The sequence below is a fragment of the Pollicipes pollicipes genome, unplaced genomic scaffold, assembly GCF_011947565.3.
Source record: "Pollicipes pollicipes isolate AB1234 unplaced genomic scaffold, Ppol_2.1 Scaffold_6138;HRSCAF=7277_pilon_pilon_pilon, whole genome shotgun sequence".
Taxonomy (NCBI): domain Eukaryota; kingdom Metazoa; phylum Arthropoda; class Thecostraca; order Pollicipedomorpha; family Pollicipedidae; genus Pollicipes; species Pollicipes pollicipes.
The window spans coordinates 29,851,077-29,870,396 of NW_023596818.1; the positions used below are offsets into that span (position 1 = coordinate 29,851,077).

General features: G+C 50.0%; 1 protein-coding gene across 2 annotated transcripts in view; it reads right to left on the reverse strand.

Annotated features, from left to right (window-relative positions):
* bma (SCY1-like protein bma) overlaps positions 1–19,320 on the reverse strand; it is a 148,568-nt gene that overhangs the window by 81,241 nt on the left and 48,007 nt on the right. For both annotated transcript variants that reach the window (XM_037229431.1, XM_037229430.1), the window contains exons 6-7: positions 7,996–8,141; positions 3,883–4,013 (exon numbers count right to left, since the gene is read on the reverse strand). In XM_037229431.1, coding sequence (XP_037085326.1) covers positions 3,883–4,013; positions 7,996–8,141 — 277 coding nt within the window. The remainder of the gene's footprint in view (positions 1–3,882; positions 4,014–7,995; positions 8,142–19,320) is intronic.

Sequence of the window (19,320 nt, forward strand, 5' to 3'; positions counted from 1 at the left end):
GACAGACAGACAGACAGACAGACAGACAGACAGACAGACAGACAGACAGACAGACAGACAGACAGACAGACAGACAGACAGACAGACAGACAGACAGACAGACAGACAGACAGACAGACAGACAGAGGGAGTGGCAGGGAAAAATGAATAGAGGAAGGAAGCGCGTTGAGAGGGAGTGTGAGGGGGGGGGGGGTAAGGAAGGAATGGACAGAGGGAGAGAGGGAGAGAAGGAAATATAAATATATTTCAGCGGAGTGTTCACCATTTGTATGGGATTTTAAACTGAAATAACCATCTTGAAGACCATTCAGTGTGAATGCGCCGCGAGAGTGGTGAAACTATTTCGGAGAGGATATGACAAGGTCACCTTGGCATCCATGGCGTCAAAATAACGTCATTGAAGTTCTGCCCTTCCTTGAGCTATGCGGCGATCAGGGCCGAGAAAAAAATAATGGTCGAGTTGTTCGTTCTTGTTCTGGCGTTCGTGAGCACGATATCAAGATATAACGGTCATTAATTGGCTCTCCATCAATTTTGTAGAAGGTTTTGTAGATGATGCATTCAACGATGACGTTTTGAGGAGCATGCCTACTAAATAGAGAGACTGTGTTGTCTGCAGCAGTCTTTTCGACTTTCTTTTTCAAAACATTCTCTTTCAGTTGTGGGAGTCCACTTGCGGCTTTACGGGGCACTCGGCTGCTGATGCTACATGGCGTCGCCTGTGTCTCACCTTGGTAGGAACAGCGGATACCGCGGGGAATCGAGCTCCGTACTTCTCGTTACTCAGGCGTGCGGCTTGACTGACTAACGGCACACAGGTGTGTCGCTTTCTAAAATCGGTTGGGGCGGGAAGCTGAGCCGATAAGGTTGACCCAACCTACCCAGGAATCCCGGATTTTGACTTTTGTACGGATTTTGGTCACTGCAATTTGCGTCTTTCCTGTTACAAAACTTCTTTATCATTTTTCGATTCCCAAATTGCCGGGAAGGTTGAAGTGCCTTTCTCTTTAAACCCAATGTAGAGCTGCACTGTTTTTGTTTTTAAACTTTTAAATTTTGTTTTAAAAATCTTAGGATGTGGTGTAATACATAATCTCGGTAAAACGACCGGCTGCGATCAACGAAGTAAGTGTTTTTCGTTCATCAACGGCCGCCCAAGGCGCAGAGAATAAATTTTTGCAGAACGGTGTGATCTGACACGTACAGAAGAAAGATTACGCAAAATCGTTAACAAGAGCACCCTGGATGAGCCTATATAACAAATGAAACTGTACTAAACGGCCTTTTCAACGGACATATAAGGCAAATGGGGAGGAGATATAAGGCAAGGGCTGGGGGCGTGCGATCACCGGAGCTGGCAGTGCTACATGTGCTAGCGCTACATGTGGATGTGCTGCAAAGGATTATTCTCGGGCTCATCTAACTGGAGTCTCGTGTCAGCTAATTCAGGTGACTACTATCGCTTGCTAACGAATTGCCAATAGTTTTCATAGATGAAAAATGCCGCTTCATTTGCCAGCTGGAAGACGCTTTGCCGTCAGTTTTGTAATAAGAACGCTATTTGTACTGGTATTTGATGCTGATTGCACATACTAATACTGGTAACTCCACCCTTGTGGTTTGTCCGTGACAGTAACTTGCATGCAATATTTTCACATTGCATGCCTGCTGAGAAGTTGCGTCCCTGACTGTACCACCGTTGCCAGTCTCCTCGTCACGTTATTTTGCCGGGTTAATCTTTTAAAACCTTAGATTCATAACGGGCCACAAGGACTCCAGCGAACCCGTCGAAATCGGACAGCAAGCAATGATCCGCTCCATAGAGCGCAATATTTTGAAATGCAAGGCATTAGACCCGAGCTGGATCGATGCTGCGCTGGGTCAAGCTCTAGGCCACCCTACCATGCCCATTGTCGGGAGTGGGGCAGTGGCCCTTCTACAGCCAACGGTAAGAGCCTCGCCATGACGTCATTTCATGTGTTCGAGATGTGTTCATGTGTTCATGTGTTCATGTGTTCATTGTCCTTGGAGAGATCCGGATGCATTCCGGCCACGCTTTGTACTTAGCATTGTGAGCGTGGAGAGAATCGTTACTGGTTGCCCGATATTGAAGGACTTTTTCAACTAAAAAAGATATGATGACCGTGTTCCTTATGGCTCGGTTCAGGTTAAATGTCTCCACAAGTCTACTTCGGGATTATCCCACCAAACGACGGGACAAAGGTCTAAAAACAGACGACTTGGCGTTCATGGCTCGATTCTGGGTGAATGCATTCCGATATTGGTACCGACAGACGAGCGGCCACCAGCGGGCAGACCAACGCTCAGTTTGGTCCGGGTTGGCCGCATCTCCAGGTGGTGTCGCTCACGACCGGCTTCGGGCTAACAACTCGGCCCCGAAGGTCTTGGCAGATCGGCAGCGAAGTATATAAAGCATTCCGCAGCGTTCCGTGCATATATCTCAAGCACATGCACAGTCAGCTTCGCACAGCAGGATTCAAACGGACTATGGAAACGTGTCTACAAAGTATGCGTTCCACATAACGAAATGATCTTAAAACTGGCAACATTTGTTGTGAGCAGCGAATAGATCAAACAGGTAATTTTAAGGCAGGATCGTGCAGACACGATTGATGTTAAATAAGATGCTGCACAATCGCAAGATTGTTTATTCTGAGCAGCACACCCGGTTATAGCAGCTTGAATCTCCGTTTCAGTTCTCAAACGGGGTTATCCCGTTCCAGAACAATGTTTGCCGATGCCAAAATGACCTCAATTGGCAAATGAATCCAAAGGATGGTTAATCAATGCTTTCACTTCCGGCGATTGCTCAGATCGAACAGATGCTCGATCATAATGAATTAATGTACCATTCGACATTTCATGAGTAGATACATTAAAGTCCCACCGCGCAAATCAAACGATCGGGGACGTCAGAATGAACCGGCGTGGGGACCAGCTGCCTCGGATTCGTGGCGGTCATGGAAGCGGATATCCCAGCCGCCATTGCCACCGCCGACGTTGTGCCTCAGTTTGTGAAACAATGCTAATCCTGCGAACCAAGCCGGTCACACCAACCACCGTCACACCAACGTGTGCGACCATGGTTCACATCGCTGCCCGCTTCTTCCTCCGCCTACGCCTACGGCTCGGGGAAGCCAGGTATGAAGGGATGCCTGCATCGACCTGCTCTGTCGGAGTTGGGGACTAATTTAAGACAGATATGAGATTGAACGGTAGTTGGTTAGTTGTTTCCTGGAGGAATAACCTCGGAATCTTTACGTCGTCTTATTGCGCGACACATGCCGTCGATTTATTGTTCTTGTCATTCGACATTCGTATGCTGTACGGTTGACTTCCGCTCCGTATCGATCGCTCTCGCGGCTGTGAAAGCACAGTCGGCCCGCAGGCAGCTCGAGTGGTTTTCACCTTCGTCTGAATTCCCTTCAGGCGTTCCTCATGGTCTCTAGGAGAATTGCAATGAGTATTCGGCGTTCTTTTCTTATTCCGACAGTACGTGGTACTTTCACTACTGGAAGATATCGCCGATGTAAGGGCAGGCCTTGCAAAAACTAATATTTGCCTGTTCTGTTACACGTTTAGCAACGTTTCAGTGACTTTGACTGCACATCGAGCAAACCCAGACCAACACCGGGGAGGGCAGGGGGGGGGGGGGGAATGTACCACAGCGAGAAGCAATGTTCCACCAATGTTTCCCACTTTCTGCCCGTGTGAGCAAATCCCAACGCAGTATAAGCAATTTGGCGCCGTACCCCGCGCCGCCCCGTCTGCTGGCGCAGCCCTGAGGAAGTTGACACTGACCTGAAGTGGTCCGCAGCGACCCCAAGTAGCTGACACAGATCCCACGCACTTGCCACTGACCTGAAGTACTTGATGAGCGACAGCAGTTGGGCGGTGGGCCGCTGGCGCGGGTCCCTGTTCAGCAGACGCACAACTGCTTCCTGTAGCGCCACCGGGATCAGACCCAACACGTTCTTCAACTGCTCGCTCAGCTGCAGCGAAGGCAGGAATCAGGGGTGAAACAGACGCGCACGCCAGGGAATGGGGGCTCCCAGGCGCAGACATCGCTTTGAGCAGAGGCTTCTGCTACCCCCCCCCCCCCCCCCCATTTGGCCCCTCATGTGATCAGATATATAACCTCAATGTGATGAACTTTAACGATTGTTATCTCAGAAGTATGTCTCGTGAGTGCACTCTATACAGATTGTGTTTATGTTTATGTCTTCATTAATCGATCTCATTTCGGCCGTAAGTGGAGAGGCTTCTTTCGGCGATGACCGGAATAAACAAGAATAAAAACAATTAATAGCTTAAGGGCTTAGATTATCACCTTTTGAGGTGGTAGTGGTTAACTGCGAACTGTCAACAGGATGCGACTAATTGTATCAGATATCCAAAGAGACGATCTCATTCAATAGCCGTATGGACTTCGGGTTGAAATTTTAGGGATAAATCATCGATTGATTATTGTTGCATGCATAAGTGACCTCAATGGAATCCCAATTTCGTGTGGCTACTCTCTCAAGTATTGCCTCACGGTTAAAAGAAAAAAATATTCGTTGAATAATATTACCATCGGCAAGTGAAGCTTCTTCAAAACAATGCGTTTACTTCCATGGGTCCGACTCAATAAAAATTTGCGTCCTACCAAAGGCCATCTCGACTTTACTGTCAATCAATTTTGGTCGCAATGTCTAGTAAATAAAGGCCTTTGCACTCCTTTTGAATCATTGATCGTCAGTAAGCTGCGTAGCCCGGAATTCCGACGCCTGATGCAGCTGAGAGCCTTTCAGCTCTGTAAACCGTCATGAATTTTAAGCAGACCTCGATATTGCCTCGTGATTTTCTGCGGCGAAGACGATTTGCAACGGCCCGACAAAGAACTCGGCCAGACTGAGGCCTGTTCGGATAGGCCCGGATCGACCGGCTCGAAATCTATGCGCCGAGTTTGAGCGGGCCGAGAGCGGCGATCAACCCTCCCGGGAAATATCATGCGGTTTTCACTCAAGAAGCAGAACCCATTACGCTCACTCCAGGGTCCACTTCAGCCATCGTTCCCAGCTGAATGTGAAAGTAATTCGGCAGGTGATGTTCATTTCCGCTTCCTCGTGCTTGACTGATAGGGCACGCTCGAAGGCTCGCTACTCAGAGATGTCGTTAGGCTTTGGAAAATGCACTGCCTCCATGCATCACAACATCAAGCGTAGAACACTACATCATTGAGACTGCATACGAGCACCAGCGAAGCATTGCCTCAAATCGCTCAGCGCTGTAGCTCTGTGGCGCCTCCTTCACGCCATAGCAATGTTGAATAGCCTGCCACCGGCCCGAGTAGGCAGGAGCCGTGCATGTGCCAAGTCAAGAGGAATGTCTAAGCAAAGCACAACTTGCTCCAACTTAACTGAACTCTCAGGTACCGGCTTCAGTTTACATGTCTAATGGCTATCTGGTACACCTGCATAATTCCTGAGGCATTCCATCATATACCATCGACCCATTTGGATAGATGCGCTCACGAATATTGAAAGCCAGATCAGAAATATAAGTCTCAGAAGATTCGGAATGATTTATTTGGGGTGCTCAACTCCTGGATATATATGGCTTGCAACCAGGCACGTGTCCACACCACAGACATCTCAGGATTCTATTCTAGGGTCCCATCAACATGGGACCATATGAGATCCTGAATCTTGCCATGGGATCCATACACATGTCAACCTGCAGCTGTAAGCCACCTACCAATGTCTGTAGTGACTGTACTTCGCAGAACCCCACAATCTGAAGTTGTTGGTAATACAGGTATTCTTAGCACCTGTCCTCGATGCCGATCACATTGCACTTAATGCATTATCGGGTCCCACCGCTTTACGGTTTTAGTGGCAACTGATGCTCCATACCGCAGCAATTGGAATACCGGGCTTCCAGCAAGTTTAAAACGGCATTAAAGTGTTACACCGAAAGGTGTTTTTTCCAACTTTTATGATCTCCCGACCTTAACGTTTCAAAGCGATGGCCATCGTGCAGCGAAAGGTGAAAAAACAAAGCGATTTATCGTCTTCGTCATGATTCCAACGGCTGATAGGTCTGGCCGGTTGCTCCGACGGCTGGTTTACTGCGGGAATAACCAGAGTCGAGTGAAAGTGTATCTAATGCTGGAGCCAGCTCAGTCCATTCACGCAGAAGCTAACCGTCTCTCCTGACTGACTGATTGATTATTTGGGCCACCGGCAGCTGGAAGCTAGGATTATATATATATATATATATATATATATATATATATATATACATATATATATATACATATACATATGTATATATATCCTTTCCGTATACACGTATATATCTCCATATATAAATATATATTCTCTTCTTCATATATATATATATATAAATATATATATATACACATATATATATAATATATATTTCAATATATATATATATATATATATATATATATATATATATATATATATATATATATATATATGGGGCGAGGCGAGTGTTTCGAAGAAGGCCTGGGAGCCGAGACGGCTCGCGACCGAATGTTACTGGTGGCATGGCGGCGGCACAACGCCAACGCGGTGAAGCGTACGGCATAGCGAGTCTTGCGTGAAGAGGATAACGGGGTGCAGCTGATGAAAACAAAACAGTGAGCCTGCGGTCACACACTGGTGGCGCGAGCCCTTCGGCCATGACACCGTTAGAATGTGTGCAGCGTTTTCTTTTGCCAGAAGCGTGGTTCTGAAACAGCGTTCTCTTTCAATGGCACCTCCATATTTCAGCAACCATACCCTAAACATCACGGCAAAAGTTGTCAAAAACATCACCGAAAACAAACTTTCTGGTTTTTCGTTCATAAAGCTTTATCTATGCCACTAAGATTAGATGCCGCAAAGCACTATCAACGCGGAAGATTCACAGCACATTCATTTCACGGCGGGGTAGCCACGGAGCCCCGAGCTCAACACTGCCACGGGTCCACGGAATCTCACCAGCTCGACACTGCCACGGGTCCACAGGAATCTCACCAGCTCGACACTGCCACGGGTCCACGGAGTCTCACCAGCTCAACACTGTCACGGGTCCATGTCATCTCACTAGCTCAACACTGTCACGGGTCCACGGCATCTCACTAGCTCAACACTGTCACGGGTCCACGGCATCCCACCAGCTCGACACTGCCACGGGTCCACGGCATCTCACCAGCTCGACACTGCCACGGATCCACGGCATCTCACTAGCTCAACACTGTCAGCGGGTCCACGGCATCCCACCAGCTCGACACTGTCACGGGTCCATGTCATCTCATTAGCTCAACACTGTCACGGGTCCACGGAATTTCACCAGTTCGACACTGCCACGGGTCCACGGCACCCTACCAGCTCGACACTGCCACGGATCCACGGAATCTCACCAGCTCGACACTGCCACGGGTCCACGGCATCTCACCAGCTCGACTACTGCCACGGGGCCACGGCATCTCACCAGCTCGACACTGTCACGGGTTCACGGAATCCCACCAGCTCAACAATGCCAAGGGTCCACGGAACCTTCCCGACACTGCCATAGATCCACGTCATTTCACCAGCTCAACACTATCACGGGTCCACGGCATCTCACCGGCTCAACATTGCCACGGGTCCACGGCATCCTACCAGCTCGACACTGCCACGGATCCACGGAATCTCACCAGATCGATACTGCCACGGGTTCATGCCATCTCACTAGCTCAACACTGTCACGGGTCCACGGAGTCTCACCAGCTCAACACTGTCACGGGTCCACGGAATCTCACCAGCTCAACACTGTCACGCGTCCATGTCATCTCACTAGCTCAACATTGCCACGGGTCCACGGCATCTCACTGGCTCAACACTGCCACGGGTCCATGTCATCTCACCATCTCGACACTCTCACGGGTCCACGGAATCTCACCAGCTCGACACTGCCACAGGATTCACGGCATCTCACCAGCTCGAACTGCTTCATGTAGGTGGTGTTGCTGTGGTTGGCCTCGATCAGCGACTTGCCCTTGTTGAAGACGGCGCAGATGACCATGCCCAGCGAGAACATGTCGCTGAGCAGACTGCACTGCGAGGTGGTCTGAACTTCGGGCGCTGAAAGCGGAGGCGGCAGCCCATAAGCCCACAAGAGGTGTTATTGACGGCTGGTAGAGTCTAACGAACGAACTTGGGTCGAACTCGCGTCTCCCCAGCGCGGAGAGCGCGAGGCGGCGAGGAGGCGGCCGGTTCTGCAGCCGGCACCGATGCCGGCCAGACCCGCCCCCAGGCCGAAATACCGCGGTGGGGAACTAAGCTCGCTTTGCCTGCGCCTGGCCACTACATATGCATGGCTGTTGGGATGACTTGGTTTCCAACTTGACATGTGATTCAGACCATTTTTGTCTGATTTCGGTGAATTGCACTATAAATCTCTTTGACGTGTCTTAGCTCGAATGCAAGATCACCTTTTCATCGCATCTGATTAAGGTTTGTTTATATCGCTGTGGGAGAAAACGTTGGCATTGAAAGTGGTGGTGTGACTTACCCGAGTGGTGATATTATAGTTCTAAAGCTTTGTCAAAACAATATTTAACATCCATATATTTGCCTCCGGTCACTGCGTGGAGTGTCGAGGCAGACCTATTTTGTCATCAAACGCGAAAGCATAAAAGCACACGGACACTCCAGGGAGCAGCCTGTCCCACTCGCTGCACTTAAGGCTGGCAGCGGGGACACATCGGCATCGGAGGCGGAAAGCTCATCACTTAAAAGCAAGCAGAACGGCAACATCGAGACATAAAAACATGATCGACGTGATGGTGCGTGTTTCGGCGTGATGTGATAAGCCGCCTGCGGGGGTGGAGCGACCTGCCAGCCGGTCAGCCACCGTCAGCCCCGTGGTCCGATCCCGAACATACCGATATGGAATAAACCTGATCGCTGTCGACTCGACTTAGCTTCAGGAGCATGTCCGGGGACCTGTTTGTTTGTCGCTGGGATGAGGCGCTCGTCTCTTTCCAGTCTCTAGTTTCATTTGAAATGGTTCCATGTGTCAGTTCTGTATTCAGTGAAATACTCTTCAGCGTTAGAGGAATATATGCACGGGAAATTATGGATCGGAAATTGTTGAACCGTACAGGGTTTTGGTCTGAGGCTGTCACTCATGTTAGCTGAAGTGCATTAGCATGGCGTAGGATATATTAAATGGGATGTATTAGCACAACACCATCACATTTATTAACGTGAAACATTGAGGAATGTGTTCTCCTCGTTAATTTAACTGTCAGATACAAGCACAATGCTAAAACGTGTCACCACCACCGACAAGGTCAAGGCCTGCTTCGTAACCGACCTGGGTCAAATTAAATGTTCGGTTATCCCACCGGTCCAGCAGGTTTGGAAACCGACAAAGGGCCTCAGGAGCACCCTGCGAGGCCGTTGTAAAGGGAGTCTGTTTATTGTTTATGTTGTTAGTGCTTTACGGCACGAACGCCTACAGAAAGGCACGAAATTGCCTAGCTCTGTTAAGTGTCACTTTGAACAGAGTCGCAAATTTACGACGGTGCTACATGCCGAAGTCATGGCGGGTTTCTAAAGCTCACTGAGGGAATTAATCTGAGAGTGCCGATGTTCCCCGGCACCAAGGAACCTCAGAACTTTTTGCAGGGACGATCATGGTCACCATGTTTTGGAACAAAGATGGCTTCCTCCGGGTGGATTTCCTCAAATGTGACAGACTGTCAACAGCTGAAGCTGCATGAAGGTGGTGCGGAAGCTCATTGGAGCCGTCCAAGGGGGAAACGCGGATGAAGTGCCTTCAGGATCTCTTCTCGCCGCCACAACGTCTGACCTCACACAGGTCAAACTATCCGTCGGGCCTCCAGGATCTCTTCTAGCCGCCAGAACTTCGGGCGCCACACAGGTTACACTAGCCGCCTAGGACTCGCGGAACTGCGCGGGACCACCATGCCTCAGGGCGTTCAGTTCTCAGCTCGCCATCATGCCTCAGCTGCCGCTCAGTTCTCAGCCCACCATCGTGCCTCAGCTGCCGTTTAGTTCTCAACCCACCATCATGCCTCAGCTGCCGTTCAGTTCTCAGCCCACCTATCATGCCTCAGCTGCCGTTCAGTTCTCAGCTCACCATCATGCCTCAGCTGCCGTTCAGTTCTCAGCTCACCATCTTGCCTTAGCTGCCGTTCAGTTCTCAGCTCACCATCATGCCTTAGCTGCCGTTCAGTTCTCAGCTCACCATCATGCCTCAGCTGCCGTTCAGTTCTCAGCTCACCATCATGCCTCAGCTGCCGTTCAGTTCTCAGCTCACCATCATGCCTCAGCCGCCGTTCAGTTCTCAGCTCGGCACATCAAACTTCCACCACTTTTGACGCCTTCAGAGAGCTTCGGTACCGCACTCTTGGTACTTTTGTGATCACCGCTTTCAAGTTGAGGCCGAGGACAATAGCGCTGTGAGGAAGTGGATGGTGGAGACCAAAGCGGAGGCTGCTTTCCGAGTGGAGTTTCGGCGTTGGTCCGAGCGCTGGGAAAGGGCGTCCAGATGGACGGTGGCTAGGTGGAGCGGAAGGATGTTGTCATCAAGGTCAAAATAAAAATATTTTGATGATTATAATGACTGGGGCTTTGAACTTCAACGATTTCCGAGGCTATTTCGAGACCCTGCAAATTCGAGGCTTTTTGAGACAGCACACAATCATTGCGCCTTTATTAGGCGCAGTGTAGTACGCGGCAGTGGTGCGTCCACGATCCGAACCAGGACCATAAAGTCCAGAGACGAACACGCTAACCACTACACCACTTCTGCCTCTGAAAACGTATGATATCTTGAACATGCTAGTTAATGATGAAAAAGCTACGGCACATATTATCTAACTTATTGGACGACCCACCTTGCCTAATTGTACTAATAATTATCCAATGTACCCTACTTCGGAGTAAGATCGACCCGTTATCAGCACAATATTTACCATTGTTAAGCTCAAACCATACGAAATTCATTCTCCGAGGAGGCTTAAAACTTTCTGCCAATCGTAAAATGCGTTATTTTTCCCACTCCAAAGCGGCTAACACTCGAAATTGTTGTTTAACCGCATTTCGTTGCGCGGTTAGACTTATTAAACATACGCAGGTGTCTACGCAAATTGTCACTTCATGCGCTTTACATAACGTTCACATGAGCCATCGCAGACTTTAAGGACTTTTGGCAGTCTTTAGCGCCTCCCTCGCCCTGCTCGAAAAGTCATAGACTCCTACACCGACGGACGAATTTCGTAATTCAGACCACTTTACTCCCAGCCACGCGACTTCCGTCTTCTGTCTCAACTGCGAGCCATTCCAATCACTTTTCATGCGCAGCACCCAGACCGAGGTGCTGACGTCTCCAGCGCCCTTCGCGCTGCGAACGAGTTGGGCTGGGTCGGTGGGGAAAGGGGCTAGAAAGACATTAGGAGCGAGGAGGTGTGCATGAGTTTGGGGGCAGCGGTTTGGGGATGGGGCTGGGTACTCTGATTAGGATGGAGGCTGACTGTCCCGTTGGAGGGATGGGGCTTGGGACCCTAGAGGGTACGGAGTTGGGTGCCCTGTATTAGGCTGGAGGCTGACTGGTCTCACTGGTGGGACATGGGAGCCTGAGAGGGTACGGGGTTGGGTGCCCTGTATCTGGATGGGGGCCGACTTCGAATCTCAGTCATGGGAAGAATCTTTCTCGTCACTACGAGACCCCTGCTCTAATAAGAGGCCTTCTGTCGATCAGGGGCCCTGATGTGGTGAGTCAGTGCAGGTTAGTCAGGGCCCTGACTGGCCTGTGTTAGTCAGGGCCCAATCCAATCTGTGACACAGGGACAGGGCCAATGGTCCAGAACATCAGTCAGAGGTCTAATATATCGGTCTAATATATCGAATATCGTCCTCCTCGATCGCACTGCCGCTGAAGGCATCAACAACAATGAGTGCCTCCATGTCGGTTTGAGACCACCAATACCGAACAGCCGGCTCTCGGTTTGATCGCTGGGCAGCCATTTCTCACAAAGGACTAATACCGGGCTCTGTGACGTGTAACTACACATGGTGCAGGTGCATGGCTCCAGATGGCTGCATGATAACGGCCAAACCAAATTCAGAGTTATGTTGTATTTATTGCAAAGTCAGATGGATGTTTAAGGTAGTGATGGAAGATGTCACTTCACGATGTTCTAATTACATCGCTGAAGGTGTCATGGGCTTTTCCATAAAAGCTGACCGCGGATAGATGCATTTTAATAAGACACCCCTCCCCCCCCCCTCCTACATTGGGCGAGGACGGGTCTATGAAGTGGTTGTACGGCCAAAACACCATTCTTCAAGTTTAAGAGACATACGGCGTTTCGATGAGGGAATAGTAGCAGATGAAAATACGCAATCACGTTGCTAATCCAACTTTTTAACTTGCTCCAGCGAAAATATTTTGCAGAGCATAAGGCTGAGAAAAGTGCATCGAAAAGCTTGATAGTATGTACTTCTAAAACGTGAGTTAAAACCACGCTTAAGGTGAATTATGTACATACGATGACCTAGTTTGATCTTTAGCTTCATTTTCTAAGAAGCGTGAGAAATTTGATTTGCTTTAAACAATATGCCAATGAGAGCAAAGTTGTTGCCGTTCAGACTGAACAAGTACATCCACGGCATCTCTTCTAGATCGGTTGCAAGTCTGATTTGAACATTGGCGGGGCACGCGGGGCGTCACGCCACGACATGTCGGGTGACCGGACGCTATCGGGTGCCAAGAACTGTGACCGTGACCTCGAAAACAGCCGGGACTCTGGACCATTGAATGCGTGAATAAAATGTTTTCATCGGCCTTACGTATTTGTTTTCCGTCCCTAGCTACACAGATATAGACCCAAACTTTTTTCAACAACATGGTGTTGATATCTCATAACTCACCATATCAACACCATGGTGTTGATATCTGTGCCATATCTCATCAGTTCCTAGGCCTGTGCGGCCATATCTCATCGGGTCCAAAGCCGTTGTTCAAAGTGGTGTGTAGCAAGTTATGCCGCTGATCATCGGTTTATGTCAGTTAATGTGAATACAACAGAATAAAAGCGTCAGGTTCAAATGTTTGGTTGTTTTGATCTGCACCGTAGGTTAAGATACAACTTTGTTCTTGCTATCCATGTTTCGCGCTGGATTCATCCCTTACATGATAACTATGAATGTTCGAGCAATTATGCTCATTGATGTAACCGTAATTTAGACGTGTTTACCCAAGGTTGATGATACCTGCATGACTGGGCGTTCCCTCAGCGTTCGTGCGTTTTTGACCCATCGTATAAACATTGCTCCGTTTTGCGGATTTCACCAGTTGTCGCAAAGATGAGCAGTACGCCTACGAATGGAAATTAAACGATCAGGTTAAACCATGCGAATTACAAACACATTACAAGATTATTCAGAGAATGATAGCGTGTGTGCATAGGCCTGACAGATAAGCTATGATTGAAACGCACAGATGTGTACCCGTGCGTGTTGTGCCTCGTAGATCCTTTCATAAACCGCGGCCATAATTTACCTGTTCCCTAACCAGCAATGCGGTCGGGGTAGCTGTAAAATATATCATGTGTCAGCTTCACTATGATTTTTGACATTCCGACTTATTGTGACAATTGCTGAACATGACCGAGTGTCCAGATACAACCTGGACTTGGCCAAGCCCGTACAACGATTGTTGATTGCCCACCCCCATCCAATAGAACCCAGCAGAAATTGGCACCAGCTGCTACTGGGTCCAGAGCAGGCCCCAGATTTCAGATATCAGTCCATGGCCCGGTAAATATTTTATTCTTATTTTGAACGATCACTTGTTATTTAAAAATGTCAGCACCCCAGTTTGGAGCTATTAGCTGTCACTGCCAGATGTAAAGGCGCCCGAAAAAGGACGGAGCTAAAATATAGACCTCTGCGGGTCGCAGAGGTCTACATCTTTTTTAATGCTTGCCTCTGCGGGCGACCAGTAAGAATGCATTAATATCCAAAAGTCATTGTAAATATATATATGTATATATATATATATACATATATATATATATATATATATATATATATATATATATGTACATATATATGTATATATGTATATAATCTCTCTTCTCTATCTCTCTCTCTCTCTCTCTCTCTCCTATCTCTCTTCTCTCTCTCTCTCTTCTACTTCCTCTCTCTCTCTCTCTCTCTCTCTCTCTCTCTCTCTCTCTCTCTCTGATGAGCCATAAATTCATTTAACTTAATCGTGCAGATATAGCCTCACATTTCGGTAAAGGCGCCTTTAGGCTCAAAAACAAACTTAAAGTGGGGCCCCCCAAAATAAAGCGGGCCAAAGCTAGTAAGCTTTCCAATGTTGTGGAGCACATTTGTGCCTCCTGGGTCAGCTGAAACCCTCGCTGGCAGTAGACCCTCCCTTGAATAATTGCTGGATCCGCCCTTGCTGCGAGACCTGGAGGCGAGGGAAGAGACAGACGGGTCTGAACCTCAGTCAAGGGCGAGGGAGGAGGTCATGGCCCTAGGGGAGCGGGCAGGTGGGGGGGGGGGGGAGAACGCCTGATAGAGTGAGGACGAGGACTGCCAGCCGTTACTGTCGATGTTGTTTATTGCCCGCAGACCGCCGTTTCCATCGGAGCCGATGATGCCGCCGTCCCCTGATCAATAAAGGCTATTGGAAAACACCTGCGGCCCGGCGGCGAATGACCTTGGCATCCGGCGCCCAGGACGACGCGGGAGGCAGCAACGGCTTGGAGCTGGCCGGCGGCAGGGGGCGGGTCTGGGGCAGGCCCCGCCTCAGACCGGCCGCAGAGGGGCGGGTCTTGGGAAGACCCCGCCTCAGACCGGCCGCAGAGGGGCGGGTCTGGGGAAGACCCCGCCTCAGACCGGCCGCAGAGGGGCGGGTCTGGGGAAGACCACGTCTCACACCGGCCGCAGAGGGGGATCTGGGGAAAACCCCGCCTCAGACCGGCCGCAGAGGGGAGGGTCTGGGGAAGACCCCTCCTCAGAGCGGCCGCACAGGGGCGGTTTGGGGGAGACCCCGCCTCAGACCGGCCGACCCGCCCCGCTAAGGATGTGTCGAAGAGCCTGCCGATCCAAAGATCCGATCAGCCATTGCGGGCGCCACACGGTCCGACGCTCCCGTCTGAGGCCCGCTGCACCTGGTCGGGCGAGGTCAGGTCAGGTCAGGTCAGGTCAGGTCAGGTCAGGCCGGCGAGCTCTGGCGGTGCTGCTAACGGCTGGCAGGCACCGGGGCGTCGGCAGCGTCAGCACAGGCTTTGTTTGTTGAGCGAGGCTCGGCGAGATAGCCGAGATAGTCGCGTGGCGAGGCGCGGCGCTGTGGCCAGTGATAACGTCGGATCGATTATCGCCCAATCGGCTCCCCGCTGTGAAAACAATTCGGTCGTTTGTGTCGAGGCCACCGACATGAAAGGGTGGAATACCCAGAATAGCATGGGGGCCTGCGTGTGCCTTGGAGCCCATCAGTCCCGAGTGTCGCGTGCGTCACCAATTTCGCTAGAACTATTGTCGTCAAGGAGTATAGCGCAGTTTGTCGAAAACTGATTCAGTCAATAGCCATTCCGTTATCCCTGCAGGGCGTGCAGCCCGCGCATTGGCCAACTCTTGGCGTGCCGCTTATGATATTTCAGATCGATGTCGTTAGTGCGGCGGTCTTTGGTCGCATTGTTAAAGTAATTGTGCGCTTCATATGTTCTTCGGTCCCATCATTAGACCAATTATATGCAGCCCTGCTCGTGCCGGCAGACAGACGTCCAGCGACGACCCGCCCGGGTGGTGTGGCCTTTCGTCGGGTCTGTGGCTCCTCTGTCGCTGGGAATACCCCTTACCACGGCCGTCCTGAGCCGCGTCATTTGCAGGGGCCGTGACACCAGCAGATGGAGAGCTGAGCGCGTGACTACCGCCAATGGCCCCGCGGCCAGAGTTGATATCGGTCAGAGGCACTTGGCCTGCATCGGTGGCTTATTTGACATCAGACCGGGACCTGGTCAGAATCTTCACCAAGCGTTTTAGAACGGACGGGCGGCAGCCGTGCCTGGGGCCGCACCGGGGCTGCGCGCCCACACCTAACTCATCTCCCTCGTGGCGCGCATTGATAGCGGTCATAAAACTCCAACCAGGCTGCTTCGAAAACCAGCCATGAACGCCGAAATGGACGACCTACTTCGCGGCGTCACTTCGGGTCCGAATATCGCCGCCCATGATCAAACGCCCGCGGCCTGCGCGACCCTGCCGTCTGCACCACCAGCAGCGTTTCTAAGCTGGGTCTGCAATCCAGCGCACCCGTCCTGGCCGCCTTAGACGGAGGTCTGCGGAGGAGCATCTTGATGTGAGCGTTCTCGCACTAAACACGACTTTTCAGCCTCACCATCGCTGGTCCTGATCAGGGGCATTTAGAGATGCGTCACAGATTAACGCGCAAAGCGTTTCATAGCACAACAGCTGTATCTTCTGGAACAGCGAATTTTCAACAGATAATTTTATAACAGGATGGTGCTAGTAATGTGCCTGTTTTAATCAACACGAGTCATTTTGACTAACTTTCCAACCCCCGCTGCCCCCCAACCCCTCCCCCCCCATCACGATTTCGATGTTCCCTACCTTCCCAAGGAATAACCCTCCCAAACCCCGCTAATTCAGTTACCTATAGGCCTTCGGGCACTTCAACTGCGCGGCAATGCATTGCCTCCCGCAAGTCCAGACTCACATTTTATAAAAACTGTAGCGTGTGCTTAACATTGCTCGCTTAGTGTCCGAGGAATTTTTGATGTTGAGCTTTCTGCGCGCGCTCCGCACCTATCACCCAAATAAAGCCTATCCTTATATATATATATATATATATATATATATATATATATATATATATATAAGCTTAGCTCGCAGCTGTCTGGGCTGACGGGACTCGTGCGTGCCACTCAGCGCCTCATCACGGCCGCCCCAACCCAGCCCTGTTCTCTTTGGCCAGCCGCCAGCTCGCGGCGTCCCACGCCGGACCCGTATCCTGCAGCGCCGAATGACGAGCCTGTCATTCCCACCAGACCACAGAAACCGCGAGCATGTAGTGCAGCGTCCTGCTCTCGCTGCGCCACCACCAGTGCTCTCAGATTTGGAGCGAAAGTACGATCTGCAAGCTTTACAAATGCTCTTCCGGAACTTCAAACGCTAGTGTGGGAAAACTCAATGTTGACTTACTTTGTCAAAGCAGGGCCATCCTCCAACTTTCCACCGCGAAATTTTCGGCACCTTCGTGGCTGCAAATGATGCTGGGCTACGGTTGGAACTGTAGTTGTTACAGAACTGGTGGAATGATTGCCCGCTCGTTGGCTCTGATTACAGGGCAAACATCGCGCACATGTGTATCCCATCAGACGAATCCACAGTACATGGAGAACACGATACACATGAATAATATGGATGTCAGAACACTGGTCAGCTTCCTATGGCAGTTGCAGGACATGCTCCAAGTGGTCACTCTTTCGCATACTGCGCACAGTCGCGTGCTAGTCTTCAATTCCTCCATTTCCTGGGCGTGCGCATTTGTCGGGATCCTCTTGTTCTCGTGCTGTGCTCCCTGCTAGAGTTCGGAGGCTCTTGCGGGACACCCTAGCACACTTTGGTCTTGAAATAGCCCTCAGGAGAAGTCCAGAGGTCTCTAGAATGGGCCGGCCAGGGGTGGTGTGTCTTACAGCTGATCAAGCGTTCCCCGAGGTGCCGGTCCAGACACTCAGGCGCATTGTTGAACCATGGTGCACGGCTCCATCTTCCTAGAACCACATGTTAGTCTGGGAGGCCCGAACCTCCTGTAGACGTTGCTTCAAATCATCTTGACATACCTCTTGTTGATGGTGACGGTAGAGTTGTGGAGGTCTTGGACCGGTGACGATGATGACCGACGAACAAAAATGGACCGATGGTCCTTGTTGAGGTGGAGGCTCAACACGCAGCAACCTTCTTGAAGTGCACGGACTTCTCCACCACGGTGTCCAGGATGACGCTGGCTCAGATCCTGCAATGTCAGGTGCTCAACCCCCTCCAGCAGACACTGGACCTCGTCATTGAATCAAATGTCGTCGATGAAGTCAGCTTCGGCGGTGTGCTTGCGACAGAACCAGCTTGCAAAAGCGACTCTGAAGACCCGAGTCTTGTCGCTCTCCGGCAGTGCTTGATACACCGACGATTTTTAAAGCGTTCGTCCGAGGTCTGTTTTGAGAGTTATTCGCACCGCGCTGTAACTGGCGCTAACGTGGGTTGCAATTTTTCTGAATCCCTTCGTGGAAGTTTCCCGAACGATGATGGCTTTTTCACCTGTCCAATGCCTTCCGCAGGGAGCTTCGTGCGTTTATGCGCAGTGCGCACTTGACTAAGGTTCTCAATGTTGCTTTTAAACCAACACTATTAAAATCTTCTGATAGTTTTGGGATCGGGTGCGTGGATACCCTTGGAAGGTGGATCAAACAGCACGCTGGGGTGCTCTTATTGATCATGTATTGTACTTAAGTTGTACGATCTTAGCTTTCCCTTTCTTCCTCAGCGGGTGCATTTCGAAGAATCGGCAGTATCACGTATTATGCAATATTTCATTGCACGTGCATTCTAAAATGTCATTCACTTTACGTTCATCGTGGTTTATGACGTGGGTGATGGATGTTAATAGTTGAGATGTTTTTTAAGAGGTGTCGCTGCCGTCAAAGAGATGACAAACGTAAACAAAACGAAATTAAGTTTTGAGGGAAACGTATCTGTTGGAAAGGAAAGACCGCCAGGAAGATACACTTGTTTGAAGATAGAAGCTCCCTGGCTTTTTATGGAAAACTGCAATCACAAGTATATCAACTACCTGTATTTGTATTACTAGGCTTAAGACAATCGTGCCCATTTGGTACATGTGGATAACTGTAATCGGCAATTTTGTCCAAGACGCTGCACTGATCGTCGTGTTGGGTGGTATGTTGTTGAAGGCACTTGTAGGCGCTTAAAATCCGAATCCGATTTGGAGTTTTTGGGAACATGTAGCAGTGCATGACTATTTTCCTCCGTATTTGTAGCTCTCCAAAAAGACACGAACCCATGAATGTTCTCATCTACCCTTTAAGGTCATGTGACCCGTGAAAGTCCCACAAGTCTGACTAGTGCTAAACTGTGACAATCAGTGGTTGTCTATGTCAATAAAAGTCACAACACCTACTTATTGAGCCGCACTGATATCGATGCACGACACACATATGGAAATAAAAATCTAGCTGTA